Raw genomic sequence first — 23,879 nt, 5'->3', positions numbered from 1 at the left:
AAGATGTGAACCAAGCCTGTACTCTTTTTCAGGCAAAAAACGTAACCAACACACTCACAGGTGACACACTCTATTCCCTGTAACAAATATCAAAGGTACCCTTCGTAATTGGGCGGACTATTTAAACTTGCGTTGCCCTGCCTCCTCCTTTGGTCTCATATGCCGCATCGCTGAACTCGGAATCAGCAAACCCCGCTGTGACATTGCTGAAAACACTTGTTGCTAATACTGTTACTTATAATGTTGTACTTAATACACAAGCTAACTTGCCAACAGTCACGTCGTATATATTCCCCACTATTGTTGACTCGTTTTGGACGGCTCCTGCTGAAGAGTTAGCTGTTAATCCCGAACACAATGCTAATTTCACCAAGGTAAGTACTTGCTGCTTTTGAGAGTATGTGTTAGCTATATGTTAAGTAGTTAAAATGTTTGGTATAGGCCTATCTTTGCTGGGCTGGCTGGTTGCTCTACCAAATGTGCTTGTTTGGCAATATCTTGTCTGCTATCTAATAATTTCTGCTTTTATATGCTGCTGTCTTAAAGCTATGTGCAGAATTTGCGATTGTGGTTATTGTAAATGATGACTTCTCGTAGTGGCTTGGCTTGTTTTGTGGTGGTTGTTGTTTAGCATGTGTGTTATTATATTTCATCTTGTTGGTTAACATTGAGGTGAATTATGAAAATTCATGTGTTATGGGCAGAATTGGTTTTATGGCATTCGTTTCCCCCTTTGCTGTTGCCTTTTCAATTTCGAGGACATAGCCCGTTCACATATCTGTTTCTCCGTAATGTTGGCTTCAAGGGAAAATTCAACATTTGTCTCATGTAGGCTACAAGTAGTCAAATTCACATTTGCTCCACATTCCTCATATTCTTCTGAGCATTGGAGACATATTTCCTTCAAAAGCAATGTGTTTTTGTCAGCTAAGCATGCTCCTGTTCTGTGGTTTTCACACTGCTATTATACTCATCTGCACTCAATGCCAACCTTGTACTGCTGGTCATTTGCTGCTTATCACACTACATAACATTTCACAAGAAGAGACTGTCTGCTCCAAGTCATGAATTCTTGTGATTTTAATGCATTTCAGTCAATAATTATGTGATGTGTCATCGCCTGCTGCATATCAGATAGATTAGTATATTCCCTGCAGTGTGGTTGAACATGCTTTATTGGTGAATGGCAGCGCCACATTGGAGCTGCCAGACCACATGTAACAGTTTGTTCTGTATCTTCTGGTTTTGTGGAGTTCATTATTGCTACTCTCTAAAGTCTCCGCCGCCACAGAGATGAGTTTATGCTTGTGGGACTGAATTGGTCACAGCCTAGATGCAAAATAAATATTTATGTTAATACTCACTTCCATGAAATTTCCATTTTCGCCTCTTTCAACTTGTCATTAACCCCCCACTAGGAGTCATGTTTGCCCCAAGTGTTCTACTATCCTTATGTCTATTTTAGTGGCACATCTGCTTTATGGAGTGTATGAGGAACAGGGAAGTAATGGTCACGGCACTGTTGTATAGAAATAACACTTCATTAAATGTACTTTTTTTTTCTCAGACTGTCGTTAACTGTCTCAAATGATTGCTGTAAGAGTTTATGTTCTGTTTTATCAAACAGTGTCATAAAAACTGAGTTTGGAGCTGGAAACCGTGGTTAAACTTGAGAAGTAAATATCCCTATATGCATATAGCTATAACCTACTACTATGTATACCTGCAATTTTACCTGACCAACTTCTGAAAACAACTGAGAAAAATGGCCAGCTATGTCAAATACTACACTGCTAGATAATAGTATTACAAGATGCGATGTGACGACTTAATTTAGGATATTGTTAAATAACAACCTACAGACAGGTTAGATACCAAATGTATGCCTTTATGTCAAAACAGACATCCTGCTACCACATGTCCTGTCACCATATTCATCAATGTTAAACCAGATGTGGCCTCTTCAAGCGCTCAGTTTGTGGCTTCAGGAGGTGCGATGCAGAGATGTTTTTTTAACTTTGAAAGGCTGAGAACAGCTTAAGATAACTGCTCTTTAGAGTACTTCTAGAGTGGGATGTGTACTTATTGTATGTGTTACAGTGATGAGAATAGGGTCTATTAAGTATTTTCATTATTTATTAATCTGCTGATTATTTTCTTTATTTAATTTGTTTTGTTTATAAAATGTCATAAAAAAGAGAAAAATGCCCATTATAATTTCTTAAAGCTCAAAGCGCCGTCTTCAAATAGCCTGTTTTGTGGGATCAACAGTTAAAAATCCACTGATCTAGTTTGCTATCATCTATGACACAGAGAATCTTCATATTGTCACATTTGACATGCTGCAACCAGTGAATATTTGGCGTTTTTGCTAAGAAAATGACTAAAATGTTTATCTGATTGCCTGATCGTACAGCTCTATTTAAGAATAATCTAAATTTAGTGATAGATTTTCACATTCTCTTCATTCTGTGTCAATAACTCTGTTTTTATTCAGTCAGTGTTTTTCTCTCTCAAGTTGTCTGTCATGTTCGTGTCTGTCCCATTCAAAAGAGAGATGTAAGGTGAATTTGTAAAAGGTGATGTTAGTGTGGGGGAAAAGTGAACTTTAAAGCCTCTAGACAATCAGTACTGTAGATTGTGCTAAATAGATTGCAACTGAGTAATGACAAACTGTCTGTGATGTTTGAAAACTTGACACTGATTTAACATTCTAATTAAAGTGGAGGAGTGAAAACGAGAGATGGGGGGGGAGCGGTGCATGGAGATTAGGGATGGAAGCATTGCTAGGACAGGTAGATAACACACCTTAAAACAGTCCTGATACTCAAAAAAGTCCCTTTGCTAGAGTGCATTATCTGCATTTTTGCATATTAAGTTGCCAAAAAGACAAATAATTCAAAATACATGTTGTTATTGTCTTCATATTTCTCTTTCTTTCTTTCCCTGTGCTTCCAATTTATTTCCGACAGCGAGGCTGAACCTCACTATCAAGTGTTTTACTCCATGCAGAGAGAAATTTCCTTTCATTTACATACACAGTATATGCAATACGTGATCTCTCCACTCTTCATTTCAAACTAGCCTCTTCTAACCACCTCTCTCCATTCTGCAAGGCCTTTGCATTAATCAGTCCACAATAAAGAAAGCCACTCAGTACAGGTTGGGCTGTGCGTACAGTAAATTTGCTTTCCAGGCTTTTCATTTGACCTGTTTACTGACCCCTTACTGACCACAGGCTGAGTTCAATTCATCATCTGCCATGTTAAATGAAAATCTCAGCAGCAAGCACAGAGAATCAAACAGCCCTCAGAATGATCGTATTGTAGTTTCTAAAGCTCTAATCATCTCTGATTGGCTTTAGTTCTCAGTCCTTCTCTAGCTCTTAAAAATATTTTTTAAGTTCTGATTAGAAACCTTACATACATTGATTTCAATAGATTATCTACTGAAATTTACTCAGAAGTCTTAGTACTGTTTGTATGTTCATCATAAAACTAGAGTTGCAATGTTCAATCAATTAATTGATTTGTAAAAATGCTGCACCTTAACTGGTTTAAGCTTCTCAAATGTGAGGATTTGATGCTTTTCTGGGTCATACAGGATGTAAACTGAATAAGTTTGTATTTTGGACTGTTGGTCAGACAAAACAAGACATTTGAAGACGTCACCTTGGTCTCTAAGAAATTAAAATGACATTTTCACTATTTTCTGACATTTAGATATACAAAAAACATTTAGGTATAGAAAAAAATCTTAAATAATGAGCAGATTAATTGATAATAAAAATAATTATTAGTTGTACCTCTACCTAAACTATGGCTGCAACTGATGATTATTTTTTTAATCAATTAATCTGTCAATTATTTTCTCAATTAATCGATTCCTCATTTGGAAAATTGTGAAAAATGTCAATGTTTCCCAAAACCCAAGATGCAACCTCAAATGTCTTGTTTTGTCCCAACCAACAGTCCATAGACTTTATTATCATAGAAGAATAAAGAAAACAGAAAATATTCACATTTCAGAAGCTGGAAAGAGAGAATTTTTGCATTTTTTCTTAAAAAATGACTCAAAATGAGGGGGTGGTCAGTCTGCAGTCCTATCAAACTACACCTCATGTCTGTGATGTATTTTAACCTGAAGTCAGTTTTTATACATTTTCATCCAACAAAAGGTCAGATGTCAGATTTCTGTTGTTAAACTTATTCTTGGCTCTCTTCCAATTTGTTACAGAGAAAAGTCATTTCTAATGGCAAACTACATCTTGCCCCCCCCCCCCCCCCCCCCTTTTTTTCTTTTTTTCCATATGTGTCAAATGAAATAAAAAGGCAAAACAATGCAACAGATTGAGAGAGACAAAAGGATATATTTGCATCTTTTAATTAGATTTCTGGTGAAATGTTGTTGAAAACAAGAAAGCTCTCTCAAACTCCTGAGTCAGAGTGCTCTTTACATCGTGGTCAGTTTAGCCCAATATATTCAAACAGAACATTAATTACCAGTCATTTCTTTACCGTCTGGATATAAGATTTTCTTTTTTCCTATGTTTGTTATGGCACAAGAAAAACACTTCCTGAATTGATTGAATCCCTCTCCTCGCTGCTTTCCTTTAAATTAACCAGTGTCCATGTTTCTGATGTGAAAGTTATGCCGTGGTAAAGTTCAGAAAAAATATTCCTTTAAACCCAGCCGCTGGTGAGGGCAACATCTTTGAGAATTCGACAATATGACAGGTTGAACACTGCTGAATTTTTAAATCTGTAGTGAAAACATGTACTGCATGACTCAGGCAGAGAGAGCACTTATCTGTGTCAGACAAACTATAGGCCAGCACTGCAATGTCAGAGAGAGGGCACAGGCAAATAAAAACAAATAAAGTTCTGCTAGTAGAGAGATAGAGAGCACTCCAGTGAGAGGGCTTGACCTTAAGACAAAAACATTCTGCACGTAATGCACCAAATATCAACACATCCGCACAAATGATGACAAATGGGAAATGTATTTACCATACACAGATAGAGAATGTCTTTGCCTGTGTGTGTGTGTGTGTTTGTATATGTTTGCGTTATGCAGGGCTGGGACCACTGAAATCTATAAAATAACTACAATCTTTTTCCTAATGCACTCTGTAAACTTTCTGCTATGCAAACAGTCCATGACCGGTTTGGAATCACACTTGATGCTCGACAATATTGCTGCCACATTTGGGAAAATGACGCCATTTTGAAATGTTGGATGACAAAAAGTATGGTGTTTGAGAATAGCATAAAAGGAATCCCCTCATCAAGAAAAATGCATTTACATTATTTGCTCTCAAACAAAACTATGGATACATAAAAACTAATATTGGCTCTCTAAAAGAACAAAAAAATCTCAAAACTCAGGCCTCAGCTTATTTCTTAGGTTAATGCCTTTGATCAAACCTACCTTCATCAGAGCTTTTTGCAGAAACATGTCAACCTAAGAAATAAAATAGCAAACTGAAGACAGAGTGTTGAGAGTTTTTGTAGTTCTGTTATTGTGACTTTAGTCTAAAAAACTTGACAAATTTGATATAACTGTTCTGTTGAATACTGTTAAACAAGAAAAGGGTGACATTTATTATCACAGAGGTATATTCCAGTGATATAGTATCGCGCTTGCATAAAGTTAGGGGGCTTGTCAGAGACGGATTCAATAACGTTCAAAATTGTAACAGCAGAAGCCAAGATACCCTGACTTCGTGCCTAGCATGAGTCAATCCCTGAAAACTCTGTTTCCTACTCTTCCTGTAATACAACTTGATAGCGCCTTTCATTAGACCTTCCCTGCCTGGTAGGTGCCCACATCTTTGTAAAGCAGCTTTTCTGTTATACATTTGTAATCTGAAGCTGAATCTAGGATAACCCTGATAACATCATCAGGAATAAGGTGACCTTCATTTGTAAAGCCTGTGGAGTGCACCTTTTATTTACTGATTTCTTAAAGGGAACATATCATGATTTTTGTGACTTTCTGTCATCTATATACTGCTATAATGTCTGATATCTATGTTAAACGTGGTCAAAGTTTCAAAACATAAGGTGAATGTATGTAAAAATGCTCCCTGTAAGACAAAGCCCAGGCTTGCAGAGTTAACTCTACTTCCCCCTCAAATCGACATCAGATCGTTCATGTATGCCCACAAATAGCCGTCCATCAGTCTTTGTTGCTAAGGTTGTTCCACAGGTTGTTCATGTTGTCCACTCACATATTTTGGATCAGATTCGTGCTTGAATATGTACGGAAGTATTTAAGAAGTGACATTTTGAGTAAGGAACGAGAAAAATAAGTGAAATCTGGAGCTGGCCAATCAGAACAGAGTGGGCTCATTGGGAGGTGGGGCTTAAAGAGACAGAAGCTAAAACAGCCTGTTTCAGACAGAGGCTGAGCTGAGGAGGCTGCATAAATAGCCAGTATAAGATGAAAAAAGAGCTTTTTGAACTGTAAATCACTCAAAAATATTCCAGTAGAGCTCCAGAATATAAATATAGACCTGGAAATGTGCAGGATACATCCCCTTTTAAAATTTCTTATCGTCCCAGCCCTTGTGTTTAGTCTGTGTATGTGTGTCGACTCAGTTGCTGCTCTCCACATTCGACCATCCTTAAGATGTTTGAGACAGCTCAGGTCACTCGGTTAGTGTGACTGTCTCAGACACAGACACACACTCAGCACATATTTGTGGCCTTTTAACTAGCGGACACCTGGCAGGGGCAGCAGATGGCTGTTAACAGCTTAAACTCCTGGCGGATCTGTTTAATTCAGAGAGCTCCGGTCCTCAGACTGGATCACAGCCCAGTGAAGTGAGAGGTGGCGGAAGCTCGTTTGGCTGCCATTAAGGGAGGCCGAGAGTGTTTGGCAGATAGTGAGAGCAGCCGGCACTGTTGACAGGGGCCGGCTAAGTGGCCTGGACCTTCTGCGAGAGAGCAGAAGGGCTCGATAGGGCAACTCCTACACTACAGGGGTAGGAGTACTTGGATGGCTGTTACATCCCTCTTGACATCATAGATCATACTAGGCGGTCTTTGTGTATGGGGGTATGTGACAGAAGGAGTGAGAAATGGTAGATATGAAAGTGATAAACAGTTATTTTTGCTTGAACAGAGGAGCAGAAAGAAAATACACACATCTGCATGTTTTCTTTTTTACATGGAAAGCAGCCGCACTCGCACATACACACATACACAAAATCAGCACATTGTACTTTCCTTTTTTCTGTTTTTTTTTTTTTTCTTTTTTACCAAAACATGAAGCTCAGTTCCTCAAAGATACATTTCGTAGAGATAATACAATCATTCCAAGCGATGGCAATGAAGATTACAATATCTTGATAGAATAGACGGACAGATTAATTACTTCATGGCTAAAACCTGAGTTATTCCAAAGTATGTCCATATGAAACTGCACAACAATGCACATCAAAAATAAATGATGCATCATTATTCTCATATAGAGTATTATTTGCATGACTAAAGCTATGCTAGATATTTATGTGATATATACACACATCGACACATGGATTATATGTAAGTCTCCGGGGTCTGAGATTATGTGAGAGGTCCGGTCAAAACATAGAACAACATTATAAGAGAATGAGTTTCAGTGATTTCTCTGAAGCACATCGGCCTCAAAAAAAAAAGTCCTTGTAGCAGACGTGTGACTAAAATGGTGTTTTGTTTTTTTTTACACAGTTGAAGTTTTGATTCTCCTTTTGCTTTCAAACTCAAGAGGCAGAGCGAGTCGGCGACAATGATGTAGTCCAGCTGCTTTTTCCTCAGTTTTTCTTTTGTTTGTATTTTTCGGCCCTTTTTTTGTTAGTCTTTGACCCTTACTCTGGGAACGAGGAAGAGTAGAGGCACAGCATAATGGTGGTTGGTCTTTAGCCTCCTTGTCCTGCCATCCCTTTTCCTCCTCTCCCAGTCCTCTCCAGGATGAAAGCAGGTATGACTGTTTTATATTGAGTTGACGGGTCTAGCACTACAGTTGAGCAATGTCTAGTCATTGGGTCAGTTTTAACAGGTTCCTCGTGGCGCCGGAAGGCTCTGCTGCACCTATTATTATTATCCGGGTTTCTTTGTCACAAAAAATCCTCATAGTCCAAGAGTTTGGAGTGCTGGCGTGTCTTCCAAAGCCGGTAGAGGCGGAAGTCAAAGTACATCTCAATCATCTCTTTGCCTTGATTGGAAAATAAGATAGAAAAAGTTAGAATCGTGCAATTAGGAAGCATAGTTACTCAGCCATCTAAGAACAATGTATGTACATCATTTTCTGTTTCCATTTACTAAATCTGCAAACATAAATACACTCTACAACACATATTATGAAAACAGTAGCACATAGTCAAAGTTTTCTGATTAACATTAGAAGCATACAGCAAGATGTCCACAGGTGTTGTTGCCTAACCCTAACCTATACCTGATCCATATTTTATTTGCCATAACCATGATTTTTTTCTGATTGGCATTGTACACCACAAAAACCCACCTCTGGAATTTAGAGCTGCAACAATTAGTCAATTAATCGATTAGTTTATTGACAGAAAATTAATTGCCAACTATTTTGATAATCAATTCATCATTTTGAGTCAATTGTTAGGAAAAAATGTCCAAATTCTCTGATTCCAGCTTCACAATGTAAATATTTTCTGGTTTCTCTGTGAGATATATATATATTTTTTTTACCATTTTCAGATGTTTTATAGACCAAACAACTAATCAATTAATCAATTGTTAGTTGCAGCTCAGTTGGCATTTAAGGTGATCCAGAGCTTTGCAGAATCGTCTTATATTGACATTCTTGTCTGGTGATAGGATTAAAAATGTAAGGGACAAAAGTTTGGTGTGATTTGATTTAAGGATTTGTTCAACTCATGGTTTTGACTGGGAGTTTGGTTCAGACAATTCTTAATTAAAAACATCATTAGTTTTTACTTTGTGTTTACCCTTCCAATGTATTTATTTGTAGTGTTTCTGTGTCTAATTATAAATCATCAGGGGTGCTGAGGCTGGTGCTTCTTTCAGTGAATAGGTAGCAGGGAGTAGTAGTAGTTGTTGGTGCAGAGAGCATGTTCGTCTGTGGGAAGACTTTTAATGAATATGAGAAGCCAAAGAAGAGGAAGTCTGGATCTGGGTGTAACAGACAAGAGTTGTCAGTTGTTCCTGGAACAAGAGTTGAGTTGTGACTTGAATAGAGAGGACTTCCAAAGTCAGGGAGGAGAGGAGTGGGTCTCAAGACGTTGCAAAGCAACAAGACTACTTTCTCCTATGTGGTGGAGTCTGAGGTCTAAATGACTTGGATCATTTGCTTTTAAAAACAAATTCACACTAAAACAAACACCATTAGAGAGTGAGTGTGCAAGAGAGGGATATTTGAGGTGAGAAGGAAACAGGAGGTGACAAACTGTTGAAATAAATTAAGATTTCTAAATAAGGGAACAGCTGCTCATGTAAATTCCTCCTCCAGATATTAATGCTGGACATATGGGTTTGTGTGCGTCATTTCAGACATACTGGATGTCTGTATCACCACATGTGTATATGTGTGCATGTGTGTCCCTGTATGTTTGAGTGTGTTTGTTTGTTGAGACTCACCCTGCGCAGACAGCTCCAGCGGTGACTCGAACTCGACAGAATAAGGCCTCATCAGATTCTTCAGTTTCTGAAACAGCTGTTGGGCCGAGATAAGAAAACAAGCACCAATTAATCCTTCTGCACTTGGATACACTCACAGCAGGGGAGCCTGCATCTTCAGACACACACACACTGACAAATAGGGTCCAACATAACCGATGGCCTGGGGCCAGTAAAAGTTTATGCAGGTTAAGTTGACTGGCCAATCAGAGTCATGGGTATACAGTTTAGGACAAGGGGGGACATTTCCCTTTGTTTGATAACGTTTAAAGTAAAGTTAGGCTTTGCTGTCGGCTTCCTGACTCATTTTTAAAAAAGACGAGTAAAAGTGAGTGAAATAGAGAGAGCTCAGCGGTGGTCGAGTGTCGAGAGGGAGCGGCGGTAGCGAGAACAAAGCAGTGAATGAGAGAAATAAAATATTATTTTCTGATTGTTTCATGGTGTTTATGTTCTAAAGCACAAATATATAACCATCAGATGATGTACTGTGGAGACAGACGCTCTTAGTTTCTGTTTCATTTTCCTCCTTTTCATTCATTACAGTTCAATTCCATGTCTGTGGTGGACAGGTGGCTCGTTGAAGCAGACAGAAGGAGCCTGGAGTGAACATGCACACACAAACAAACACCATTATGTTCTTTCTCTCACTGGTCTATCTTAATGAGTACATTTCTGCAGAGCTCTCACCACTGTCTCAGTTCTTGACACAAGTGTTTATTATCAAGGTCATCCATCGATCCTCACTGAAATGTTATTATCATAAATTCTGTTCTCTTCTCCCTATGTATTCTATACTCTCTGCCTTTACAGAAAATATGAAGAAACCTACATTTATACACCATTCATTTACTGATCCAATATGTGCCTAATTTTATATTTTGCATATTTGTGTAATAAATCAACATTACATATTAATAACTAAAGGAAAACAACCAAATCTAAAGGGAACTGCACTGTTGTACATATTACATATACAATGAATAAATCACCAAAATTATGGAAAAAAGAGTCATACTGAACACCAAATTGGTCCTGAAGGCTGTTCCATTGGTGTATGGCATGGCAGCTTCATTAGTGTATAAATGTGTGTGTGAATGTTGGCATGTAGTGTAAAGCGCTTTGAGTGGTCAGAAGACTCTCAGAAAGGTGCTATATAAATACAGTCCTCTGATCTACTGGCCAAGTGACCAGTCGGGTAAAATGTTATGTTGGACACTGGAAACGCATATGATGACAGCTATGAATCCAGCTCATTACTTTCAAAGAGACCTGTGCACATTCTTCTTGGGTGGGTAACAAGGAGAACAGGAAATATGATAAGAGTACAAGTTGCAAACATGTTCAATCCTTGTCTTCATATGACCTCTCTCTTTTCATGAAACAAATGAGCTTGTCAAAGCTTTACAGTCTTATCATCGGGAAATTAAAAGAAAGACGATTGAAATCAAACAAATCAGTGAACGGATCAGTATATATAGAGGGATTTGAGATGCTAGCTTACATTTGTAGTCCTGCAATTTCTTTTTTCTAATAGCACAAGACATCAAGAGCCAAAGTAAGACTATAATGATATTTAGTGCTGAATTGAACTTTGTCATGAAAAATGTCAAATGTTTGGAAGTTCCAGCTTCTCAAATGTGAGGATTTGCTGGTTTTCCTCAGCATTATATCGTGGAATATTTTGGGGTTTTGGAAGGTTGTTTGATAAAACTATAGTTTCTTGCCTCGCTAACGACACTGTGCAGTAGTGCACATAAAAAAATTGAAGCTCACTGACTTCTAGCTTGACTTTAGTCATGAGGGATCTCAAAACCCCCCCATCAGAGAAATCAAAGACCAAATGTGCCTTTGTTTTTCACGTTATGATGTTAAAATGGAGGTGGTAAGAAAAAGCCTCTTTCATTCCTTGTGTTTGCAATCCTTTGAAAAAGATAAAAGAAGATGGCTGTATGCCAGAGTTGGAGGAGAGACTGGTTGGGGGGAGACGCAGGCTGCGTGGCTTGTCTATAGTGCAGAGAGAGCTGGAGGCAAATAACAAATCTCAAGTAATGTGCTGCATGTTGGGTAGTTTCCTCTCTCTGTGCTGGGTGGCCTCGAACAAGCTCAGCACCAGTCTTTGCTGCTGACATAACCAAAACATGCTTGAAAATTTCATACTGCCTCTCTGACCTGCTCACCTGCTGTTCTCCATCCTCCAGCCTTTTTTCCATTACTGCAACCTCCAAACTGTGTTTCAAAACAACAGCTATTACATTTCTTCAGTGCTGTGCTCTTTGTTAATGAGCTGCAGCCTAGCCCATATCTCACAGGGCAGTTGTGTTTCTTTCTTTCCAGAAATAACAACACCCCCCCCCCCCCCCCCCCCCCCCCCCCCCTCTGCAATTTATGTAGCATTGCCACCTGTATTTTCCATCACATTCACTTTCATGTATATCGAGCTCTTCTGGTCCCAAACTGTAGAAAATGCAATAAATTCTCAGTTCTTAAATGTGATAACAGCATGGTGGATGCATTTTAATAAAACCACATCAGAGACAATATTAGAGAGAGAAATTACACTGCGATATCAGCTTTTGTTGTGCTTATCAAGCTACATCCCTTTGATATTTTTTACATAACACTTGCTGAGTGATTTTATTAGTCATGAATTAACCATTATGTTTTTACTTTTCAAACAGAGAGGGGGTGGTTTAATTTACCTCTTGGTTGAATTCAGCCCACTCTGCCACGGCTGCACGCTCATGTCAATATTTATAAGCTTAAATATATACCCCAATACCTTTTTTATATCAGGATTTAAGTTCCCCTAAGCACAGATGCACAAATATGTACACAGTATATGAACAACCGTGAGTATCAGAGTATGTGGCTGAAGAGACTGTTGGTACTGTGTGTGTGTCTGTGTGTGTGTGTCTCGCTTTCAAATCTGCAGTCAAGAAGCTTTGGCTCTGCAAGTACTTTGCTATTTGAAATCCTGTCTGTTACTTTTGTGTTTGCAAGTGTTTGTTTTATGCTGCCTGTTTTAAAATGGTTTGAACAAGGATTTAAGGCGACTCCATTTAAAATGAGAAGCAGGGTGGAAGTGATGTGTTTTGTTTGTTTCTGAGTGGAGGATATATGGTTATATGTTATAGTAGTTGTCTAGAATGAATAACTAGGAGTAAGGTCACAGCTGGAAAACTGTCTACATCCCCAAGGCTGCAACTAAGGATGATTTGTATTAGTGATTACTCTGCTGATTATTTTCACAATTAATTTATAAATCATTTGGTCAATAAAACATCAGGAAACGGCGAAAAACACCCATCACAACATCCTGTAGTCTGAGGTGCATCCTCAAATATCTTATTTTGTCCGACCAACAGTACACATCCAAAAAAATGTGCAGTTTAGTAAGATGAAGAAGCCACACATTCTAACATTTTAGAGCCTTGAACCAGGAAATGATTGGCATTTTTGCTTGAAAAATGACTTAAGCTAAATGATTTATTGATTATTAAAATAGTTATATAACAGACTAACCGTTGCAGCTCTACATCCCAAAAAGTGTATGTGTGTACACATTCATATGTAAAAATACAAGCTAAATTAATTCTGCTTTCGTACTGCACTTTTATAAAGACTACATTAGACAAGTGTAAAAGTATCACTTTGGGAACTTGGGACTTTGAAAAAAGACATTTTCATTTTGAATTTGGGCTCCCTTGAAACAACTGTACATATCTGGGTTTGTCTGTTGAGGTGGAGATAGCAATGATGTGCAGTCGGCTCTGCAGACTGCCAGACTGTCCATCAACCCCGGGGAGATCCACTTTATGTAACAAAGCATTTTGGCAGACATGACTGGAACAAACAGTTAGGTCAGACAAACACGCTGGCTATGATTTGTGTGTGTCTGTGTGTGTGCATGTGTGACTTTGTCTGCCTGCTTGTTTGTGTGCATGTTTGTTTTTGTGTGTGTGTGAGTGTTTCTGTCAGGTAGAGAAAGGTGCAGCATCACTCAGCATGTGTGCTTCTCTGCTATATCTAGCAACATTACTCAGAATGAGGTGATACAGTCTCACAGGTGGAGAAAGAGAGGGGGGAGAAACACACAGCCAGGAGGATGATATGGCGATTATCAGACAAGCAGAGATGGAAACACAGTGAGAATGTATACGAAAGCAGCGGGGCAGCAAACAGGGAAACTGGCCCCAAAGAGAGGCAGAAACAAAGTTGGGCAGGAGTGAGCTTGAGGAAGTCTTTACTGTGATGATAAGAGACACGGAACGAAAAGTCTATAAAACTTGGGCTTCCTAAGTTATTCAGTTTGCGTGGCACATAAATCCTAGGTTTTCAACATGTAATTCAACAGTGACCTTGTTATAAATGATGGTGGAATTATACCTCTGCAGCGCGGTGTGCGGTGGCCCCGCTGTAGGTGCCTTTGATGTGGTAATTGATTTGCGGTTGAATGTTGAATTGAGTTGATAACACTGCTACAAATGTGTCACACATTCATAGATTGTATCAAACTTTAATAATATAGCTCAAAGTAATGGCGTTTGCATTCTTTTATTCACTTACTAGAGTGGCTAGACAAGGTTTGCCTCGTTTATTACCGTGCAGTCATTTATTTAGCCGAAGTAATAGAGTTTACGTTCTTTTATTCACTGTGATAAGAGAGCAGTGATCGCAGTGTGTTTGCTTTGTTAGTTATTTGTTACTGAAAATTCAAATTTAACTGAGCCTTTCTTGGCTTTGCTAGGTTTTCTGTGTGTGTAAGTGTATGTCTGTGTGCATTAGCGTCTGTACAGTCTACAGTACCTTCTCTCCATTGGGGTTGCCCAGGACGTAGCATCCCATTATGTGGATGAGGTTGGGTTCTGGGTTGACTTTACTCATGAAGCGACTGAGCCTCCTCCAGAACCTAAACAAAGACAAAGGCAGCAGTTACATGAGCCAGCTTTCTTCCTTCAGCTACTGTTTTACCAGACTAATAACTAACTAACAGACTTACTAATACTAAAGTTATGGAACAGAAGGTGAGCCCTGAGAAAAGTAAACATCAACTATTCAAAATGACCCCCGTGAGAGAGATACATCACTCAGAAAAGCAGTATTGCTCATAAATGACAACAAAGTCCTAGTGGAACATCTTTCATTTAAATGAAATAGGATTCGCAGAAAGAGTATACATATTTTAAAAATAGAGTAAAGGTCATTTACATGACAAATTAGTTTCAGGATGTGTAATCCTTTGAAGCCATAATGAAAAGGTTTAAAGTACCATTTTCAAATGAAATGAAGAGATCTTTGGCAATAAGCCAGTTTGATGGATTTCTATTGAGTTCAGCTCTTATTCTGATTATTGTTTGAGTAAAAGGCTCAGTGAAAATGCAGCTAAGGTAAAATTTTTGTTTCACTTGCAGTGCTCAAAAACATAAGGGTCTGCAAGGTTAGCCATGTTTTGAAAAGCATCATTACTTGCAAAGGTTTTATGAGACATGGAAAATTGTCATGATATTTAACAGTAGGAGGCTCTATGAGACATAAACTAATATTCATTAAACAGAGATGGAACCAGTCCAGTGATAACTCACTGGCTCATGTCCTCCTCCTTTTCCACCTTAGCAAAGGTCGCCACTTTATTCTTCAGTAAGTACAGATGACCTGGACCTCCCTATGAGACACAAGAATGAAACACATTACTAGTCTCACAACTGCCAATTTGCCTCTTCTTAATTAAGATCTTAAATGCTTAGATCCTCGAGGAAGGTACTCAATGCAGTCTGGCTGCTCACTCTGGGGAATTCTCATCCGCAGTATATGAATGGAAACATGCAGAAACTTCATATATCACAAATATATGTACAATACACACAAACCAAATACATATTCATGTAATGCCTCCTCCCGTTTTGGCTCGTATCTCTTCCTTATTTCATTTTCTTTATCTTAGATGCTTTCATGCCACTTTTTGTATAGAGTACTGTTTATGATTCATATACTGTAGTGCAGTGGGATAGGAGGGTTAACCAGGAACACCTACAATTCTATAAGGAATACAGTATTACTTTTTATCTTTGTCTCCTAGTTCCTCACCTGACAAAAGATGAGCATCCTCCAGAACTTGCACCCTCTCCTGTAAGCTGTGAGCTTCTTCTCTATTTCCTCTGTGAGAGAGAACAAGGGTGGGATTGATGTGAACAACGGAGACCAAGAGAGGAAAAAGGTAAAGGAACATGAAAAGTAAAAATGTATCAAGAGAGAAAGAGAGAGAGAGAAATGTAAACACAAAGGGAGTCTCTGGAGGGTGAGTTTAAGTACAGGTGTAATAATAGACAGCAGAGACACTAAGAGAAGACAGTGTTTTAATTCAACAGTGTGTACTTGAGGCAGCATTAAATGTCACAGCGAAATAAAACAGGTCAATGAAAGACAGTAAAATGGAAATCTGAAATCTATTTGTGTAAATTATTCATTGACATCCTCTCAATAACTCTGCGTGAGCTTTGTACCATGCTGAGTTCATTATCTGGGAAACTCTGGGGACCATTTAATGTAAGTGCTTCTAAAATGAGCAACAAGATCATTTCTAGAATGTGCAGAAACCAATTTTAAAAAATGTATTTAAGTCATTTTTGCGTTAGCCAGTTCTCAGACATTTTTGGGGATTGGACTGCAGAAGAGGTTTAGCCAGTAGCTATTTTTCTGACGGTTTAACTCTCACAGTAAGAGTCAGAGTTCAGACTCCTCTCATCAGGTAAACTATTGCACACTCCACACTCAAGACTAAAGGTGACTGATTTTATTCTCAGAAGATAGAACTGGTATCATCTTTTAAATCTCTCTTATAGACAGGATGTCATGTACACTTTCAAATCTATGACTCTGTTTTTAATACTTGTTACTTGTTCAACTAATACTTTCTTTATGTGTCCACTGCCATCAGCTGACTAGTATTGCATTTACTTCTTGCCTCAAACATTTGCAATTATTGCCATTTTCATATTTCATATTTTTATCTTCCATTGAGATGTACTAAAGTTACAAAAACAGGTGAAAACTGAAAATTACTATAAAATACACAGGAATATTTACTCACCCAAAATATCATCAAAAGTTGCATGTTCATGGTCCTGAGTACCAAAAGACATACACATTAAAACAACACTGTAAAATGCTGTAATTGGCATTGCAATCAAACAAGTACAGTGCAGTGTTTCAGTGATATAGACTATAGACTCACATAGAGTATGGGGATGATGGAGGGGTCATCCCTGCGGATTATGGTGGGAACGTACTCCGCCTTGGGGACCTTAGAAGAGATCAGCTAAGACAAGAGGGGAAGGAAAGATTGGTTAAGTAGAATGTGTGGAAAGAAGAGAAAAAAATTGAGAAAATGGGAGGAATGGGTAGCATTTCAGAGAAAAGAGAAAAGGAGATGAAAAACATTAGATGGAGTCTATACTTTTTAAATTGGTGTATTTGAGGATCATAATTGTTGTTCTTCACTGTAAAGTGTGGAAACAACACTAAAAGTAGAAGCTAAAACAACACAGTCACTTCCTCTTTAGTTTATAAGCGTGAACACATACTGTAGAGCATCAGAAACAATGCACCAGGATTATTAGAAGGACGATACACCAGCATGGATTTATTATAACATCATGAAGCAGGTGGCAGGTGGTGCTGTTTTAGATTTTAGAAAATCTTTTAGAAAGCTGATGGTTGAAGACTAAATACTTTAATAACTAATTATGTATTGTACTTCAAGGTCCCTGCTGGATCCTGACTCCTAATCCAGTGGCCCAATAATTAAAACACAGACATTGGAATTTGATTAAATAATCTGCAGATCGTTATAATGCTGATCTCTTACCATGATTTTGGGAGGTACAAAGTCGTCTCCCTCACAGGCCAGCCTCTCCATTTCCCTCTCCTCCTCCCAGTCTAGTCTAGGGTCATCAAGGCCGCCTTCATCAAGAGTGCCACAGGAGGTTTGCAGGTCTCCACCTAGAAGAAAGTATAACACACCAATGAGGAAACAGACTCGAGATAATAGGGTGTAGACAGAAGCGTAAGTGGGGTTATAGGAGGCAAAAAAGGTGACATAAAGAGAGAAAATCTGGGAGTGAAGAAAGGGCGTGACCAGGAAATGGAGAAAGGTGAGTGCGGAGGAGAGAAAAAAAGGATGGAGCTGTTAATAATGGCGGCGACATAAGAAAATGACAGATGGAACAGGAAAAAGCAGAGACAGCTGTCAGGAGCGGAAAAAGAATGACTGATAGTGAGTGTAGCAGCGGGATTTCTGGCATCAGTAACTGGGATCAGAGGGCAGCTATTCTAAGAAGGAAAGGTGTTATGTAGCATCGAGTGGTGCTTCTTTAACACGTAATAATAATATATACAACACACTATGTTATAAAATTATCCACTAAATAGTATCTGTGATGAAGGAAAGTTTGTGTTTTGGGTTACAACATCATTCAGAAAACTTGTCTTGGACTAATCTTGGAATTAAAAAAGAAAATATCAAAGAACTAACTAGAATTGCAGAGTGATAATAATCGGATGAATCTGAATGTTTGGGTGTATTTTTGGGTGACTAAGGCAATGGCAGATCTTTTTCAAAGACCTCTGATAAGTTCCCAAAAAATGAAGCAGAGGCAGTCCTTAGCATATCAGCATGTCATTCAATTAAACTACTGTACTTGGCCTGAGTATAACCTTGAATTATTGTACGAGACAGTAAAACACCATAGCTTGTGTATTGATTTATGTTGTAATGTTAGCTAACACTCTGGATATAGTCACTCATGGCCACTCACGTGAACTATTTGCCTCTGCCTTGGTAAAGTTCTTTCTCAATTATTGATTGTGCCCATGGCTCCCTATCAATAGCAATGCACAGCTGTTAAATTATTTCATACCTGGGGGAGGATTTATTAATGTGGCATAAAACTAATTTGTTCTATAGAAGCAGTACTATAAAATGGTACTATAAAGTTTAGCACACGAAGAGAATAAACCTTATTCACATATTTTTTGACTTGACATGGCAGGAAACGACAGGTATAACTAACATCATTAACGATGGCTGTGTTCCATTTAGCTGTTCCAGTTTCAGGGTCCTGCTTTGCATGCTTGCTTGCTCATGGCTTACTGGGACACTTAAATGGAATGGGAGCCATCATTAATGCATTTCCTGCTTTAACACATCAAAATGTCTGCTGTGAAACAGGCCTATAGTTGTTAATGCATTACCACAATAACTACAGAACCACTGAATAACTAATTATTGAACCATCGCAAATTATACAGTGAAAACGATTCAGTGGTACAAAGCAAATCTGAATGATATTTTTATATTGCTGATAATTGCTATTGATTGACTGATTTGCCTGTTGATAAACTTAAGTGCTGTTTCCCAATAGTTAAATTACAATGTTAGGCAAAGGCATGGGGTAGTTCCAGCATTTATTATTACTTTATATGTATTTTTCCTCTTAATCTGCCTGTACAATAGGTCTTTTGACATGCTACAATAGGAAAAACCCAGGTGTACATAACATTAACAAATGCTGAATTAAATTTAGCTGCTTCATCATTTCCTGAGCCCTGGTATTCTGCATGCTGGCTCACTGTCATGGCTTTACTGGGACACTTAAATAGAACAGAGCCATTGCTAATGTTATTAGTAACACCTGTTGTCTGCTGTGAAAAAGGCCCGTAGTCCCGTACAATATTCTTAAATAATGAGGTCATTGAATGAAGCCATTCTGCTGTACAGAAATGCCAAATGTGTTTGAGGTAATTTAGAAACTGTGTTGCTATAGTTTGTCCACCACAGAGCAGTGGTGCTCTCTCTCAAATATTTATGTTGGTATCAGCTGCAAAAATCCAGTATCAGTCAGGCTCTAGTTTAAAGACTTTGTCAAAATGTTCTACAAACTCTCTAATAACAACACAGCTGTAGATACCTAGGGGGGAAACCTAGCAGCTGAAAATGAGATTTGAAGAAAAGGAGAGAAAAAAGAAGATGACAAGCAAGATAGACAATTAATGTCGCTCCTCCAGAGAACAATACCTTTCCCTCGGGAAAGAGGGACAATGCAGCATCAACCACACCATTAGACTGTCGTCAACAGTTCATTTATCTTTCATCACACTCTGAAACACAGAAACACTGAAGATGGACGTGGAGAAAAAACATAAAAACCACAGATACTCAGACATCAACATAGAAACAAAACGGCACATGCAACCAGTGTGTGTTGATTCAAAGCCTCTTAGAAACACTTAAGACACGCCTCACACGCATCGTCGCGTTAAACTCTGTACCAGCGGACACACGCGGACTGAGACGCACACTCCATTTTTGGAGGACATACTCACAGAAAGAGAGACCATCACAAAGTTGAAGAAAGACCCACGGTCATAGGGAGACAGATGGACAGGGTCAGAGTCAACAGCAGAGACAGTCAGTTTTGTAAGTGTGAGTGTGTGTTTTCTGTGCAAGTGTCTGCAGATTTCGTTGTTCTTGTGTTTAGTTGTCATTGATCTGCCAAAACCAGGGGCTGTGCTGTGAAAGCGTGATGACAAAAGGTCACCTTTATGCAACAGAAAGATCTACAGTATTTGTTGTTTTACGTCATATCTCCAGTATTCAGTCTGTTCGTACAGATTACAGACAAACTGGTTAACACTTTATGAAAAGTGGCTTTAACTTTCAAGTAACAAAATTGCATTTCAGACACTGATAAAAAGGTTGGACATATTAGGATACCCGCCTGTATGTCAATATTGAAAGAAGTCTTAAAATACTTAACACAATAGAAATCAATGTATTTTACTCTGTGCTATATTCCAAATTTTACATTAAAGTTTTAACTTTTCAACTTACGTAAAGCGTCTTTGAATAACTTGACAAGTGCTTTATAAATAAAATTTTATTATCATTATTAAAGTTGTGTAGCAGTAAAATGTTTGCAAATATGGAAATCAAAAGTTTAGTTTTGCTGTTAGGTGAAAAACCTTTTGGGATTTTCGTGATTTCAGATCCGCAGAGGAAGGAAATTATTAAAAAGTAAAAAGGAAGAAATAAGGACAGAATGCAGGGCAGGAAGAGAGTGATTAATTTATGTGATGCTGGATTTAACATCTGAATCAGTAACTACAACCATCAGATAAATATTTTATAGTGGGAGTAGAAAATAGAAAAATCAAAAAACTCAAAGTACAAGTACCTGAAATTTGTAGTTAAGTTAGGCCTTTGCAGTAATTTGTCAGTATTTATCACCTTTATTCTGTTTACTTTGTATTTTTGTCACGTCCCTGTTCGTAGTTGATGTTGTCTGTGTTTATTATATGATTTTTGAGTCTTTGATTAAATATGTCTGTTTTTTCTTAGTGATGGGCGTTAATTTAGGGCTGCAGATGATTTGGCTTCATCGCAGCTGTACTGTAAGTCGGCTCATGCTCGTATATCAAAGTTTTGATTACCAGACCTTTTTTTTATGGCTGACTATGCTAAGTGGCTTTCATCTCTGCCTGAGCCACCTGTGTGTGTAAATTAATTAATGACAAAAGTACTGAGTGAGCACAAAGCAAATTCAGGCTGTAATCAATCTGCCAGTCAGGACACGAGGACACAAAGGAACAGGTCTGTAATTTATGATTACACTCATAGTACAAAATGTACTCTCACTATTTTCACTGCGGTTGTTTTGTCAGAGTATAAACACTTGAAAACATGAGAGGACACTTTCACAATTTTTGATTAACATCTTCAAAAGGACATATCTGGCTGCTAGGATGATCCAGTATTTCATTTACAGTTCTGTCTGTAGACAAATGAGTGTCAGTTGACTGCAGTGGGAGGTAGTTTTACGTAATGTAAAGGGTGGGGTCAAATTTTACTTTTAAGTTTGCATGCTTGGAATACAAACAGACAGCAAAAAACCCGACTGCTCACTCTCAATTAAAATAAAACTCTTGCAGGCTTAGATCCATTATTACTTTCACAAGATTGTCCTTGCATGCTTTCAGAGCTTGTTCTGGGCTCATGAATCTGTCCCCACATGTTCTTTATTTCAGTGCTAATTTGCTTCGTGCCCTCTCAGCATTGACGCAAATTTAGCTACGCAAATAAGGACTTTGATGAACGTCCATGTTTGAGTAGCAAAATTTGTAAATGTGGTTTGGTTACTTCAGAGTTAAAGCCCTTTAACCTTCAGTTTCTGTGTACCATTTTTGTCTACTCACTGCAGTTGTAGTAAACTGTGTGTGTGTGTGTGTGTGTGTCAATGGCTGTGTGTGTTTTTGTGTGTGTGTGTGTGTGTACGTGCGCGCATCAATCTGTGTCAACTCACTGTCTCTGGGTTCATGAGGAGAGTCAGGCTTGACAGGGGTGGGATCACTCCAGGAACGGCTGAAACTCTTCGATCTACGTTCAGCGAATGCTAGTGTAGGCGGGGAGAGATAGTCACACACACACATACACACACACTAACAAGCCCGCATACCGGCTGTTTCCTCTACACACTCGCCACCTAAAACACACGAGTACAAAGGCGGATGCAGCTACAAGTGCACGGATATAGTGTACATACAATGCCATCCCTCCTGTGCACAAACACAAACACACAAATGCCTGCGTGTACAAATACACACACCATAAATGCTAACATTCACTACAACAATATTATAAAGCATCCTGCTGCTCATATTCCTTTCTGTATGATCATCAGCATGGATTTAAAAAGACCGTTCTTGTTTCACAGACAGAGCTGAGCTACAACTTCCTGATAAAATCAGCTCTGCTTTCAACAGTAATCACTGTGCTCTTAGAATATTTTTAGACTACTTGAAAGTTTTTGACAGAGTTAATCAACAGCGTCCCTCAAGGCGCCATATTTTTTGGCCTCTGTAGTTTCTAGGCTGATGGGTCCTCGCTAATGATTTTCTGTTCATGTTGCTGCTGATACCAGCTTGTTCTTTTCAAGTAACATTTCTTTTCATTTTTATCCTGAGCATTCATAAGGTTTTTTCATGATCACAAGGACGCTATTTTGTGATACCAGCATTATAAGGTTGTTTTCTAGATATAAAAAATAACAGTTAAAGTGATCTCAACATCACAAATACATAAACCTGAGTAAAGAACCTCAGACCCTGATTAATAGGTTTCTCTTTATTCCCCCAGGCTCATTTTATACACCATTTATTCAGTTTGACTTAACCAACACATGAAACACTGCAGCCTTGCCACCATGTTCTGTGACCAAAAGGAGAAGGTTGGTTTTCCCAAAGCTGTGCAGAGAGACAAGAATTATCTGAAGAAGAAGAAATGATCTCCGAGAGAACAAGTTCCTGCTTATAACAAGGAGAATCTGAGATGTGGAACAACTTTGACATTACTGTCAGCAACAACAAGATTTTGGGTTTTAGTAATTGACACATTTGGATTTTAATTGGGCTTTTCTGGTTAAAAACAAAATCCACATTGTTTGAATCTTGTTGGGAGTCTCATCTAGACATCCCAGCCTCTGTTTTCTTAAATGACAAATTCAGAATAATGTGATAGTAGTCTGTCAAAACAGTTTTTTTTTAAATCACAAAATAATTGTTTTCCAAGCTTTTCCAAACACAACATAATCATAAGTCCCTTTCACACATATTTCCATTCTGACTTTATAGTACTACACCAGAAAGTAATGGCTTCAACAAAAAGATTTTCACTACAAAAGGTCAAGTAAATTTGCAAACTAATTGCCTATTTTTGTGTGAGGAAGAACAGAACTGTTCTAAGTCTTTCATGTGTAAACATGTAGAGGAAAAACTACTAAATGTCTTATTTGCAGTTAAGTCATAAAGTCAAAAACGCTGAGTGTTGAGATTTGCTAAGTTTTGTACATTGTTTCAACACTTTAGACTTTTCCGAGCAACTCGTCACCTTGATGCTACATCTGTACTGGACAAGAATAAAAATATAACCAAAACTCTTACTCGTTGTGTATAGATTAACTATTTAACCACTTAACCACATTTAACCATTAACTATTCTTTGTCCTTCACCATTCTCTTTCCATTATATTTTCAAGGTCAAATAACAGCTGTCAAATAACAAGGTTATACTCACATTGCCAGTAAATCTGCATCTAATCCCAACAACAGAATCCATAACATTTAGTTTTTAATTTATGTCTTATAGATTTCCACCAGTGACACTTACTTGTGCAT

General features: G+C 38.2%; 1 protein-coding gene and 1 long non-coding RNA gene across 2 annotated transcripts in view; one reads left to right on the top strand and one right to left on the bottom strand.

The window, feature by feature from the left end:
- The first annotated feature begins 58 nt into the window (after positions 1 to 58).
- Positions 59 to 22,956, top strand: LOC137171372 (uncharacterized). The gene is made up of 3 exons (XR_010924749.1): positions 59 to 374; positions 15,730 to 15,867; positions 22,843 to 22,956. It is a non-coding gene; the product is annotated as an uncharacterized lncRNA (long non-coding RNA).
- The window catches only part of nsmfa (NMDA receptor synaptonuclear signaling and neuronal migration factor a), a 47,819-nt gene continuing 28,320 nt past the window's right edge, over positions 4,381 to 23,879 (bottom strand). Inside the window, exons 6-13 of the mRNA XM_067575365.1 lie at positions 17,518 to 17,651; positions 16,885 to 16,968; positions 16,741 to 16,774; positions 15,738 to 15,808; positions 15,236 to 15,315; positions 14,460 to 14,562; positions 9,615 to 9,690; positions 4,381 to 8,199 (exon numbers count right to left, since the gene is read on the bottom strand). Coding sequence (XP_067431466.1) covers positions 8,102 to 8,199; positions 9,615 to 9,690; positions 14,460 to 14,562; positions 15,236 to 15,315; positions 15,738 to 15,808; positions 16,741 to 16,774; positions 16,885 to 16,968; positions 17,518 to 17,651 — 680 coding nt within the window. The 3' untranslated portion in view covers positions 4,381 to 8,101. The remainder of the gene's footprint in view (positions 8,200 to 9,614; positions 9,691 to 14,459; positions 14,563 to 15,235; positions 15,316 to 15,737; positions 15,809 to 16,740; positions 16,775 to 16,884; positions 16,969 to 17,517; positions 17,652 to 23,879) is intronic.

Source organism: Thunnus thynnus, chromosome 19 (assembly GCF_963924715.1).
Source record: "Thunnus thynnus chromosome 19, fThuThy2.1, whole genome shotgun sequence".
Taxonomy (NCBI): Eukaryota; Metazoa; Chordata; class Actinopteri; order Scombriformes; family Scombridae; genus Thunnus; species Thunnus thynnus.
Note: the sequence above shows the minus strand (reverse complement) of the source record. Positions and strands in the feature narration are given on the sequence as shown.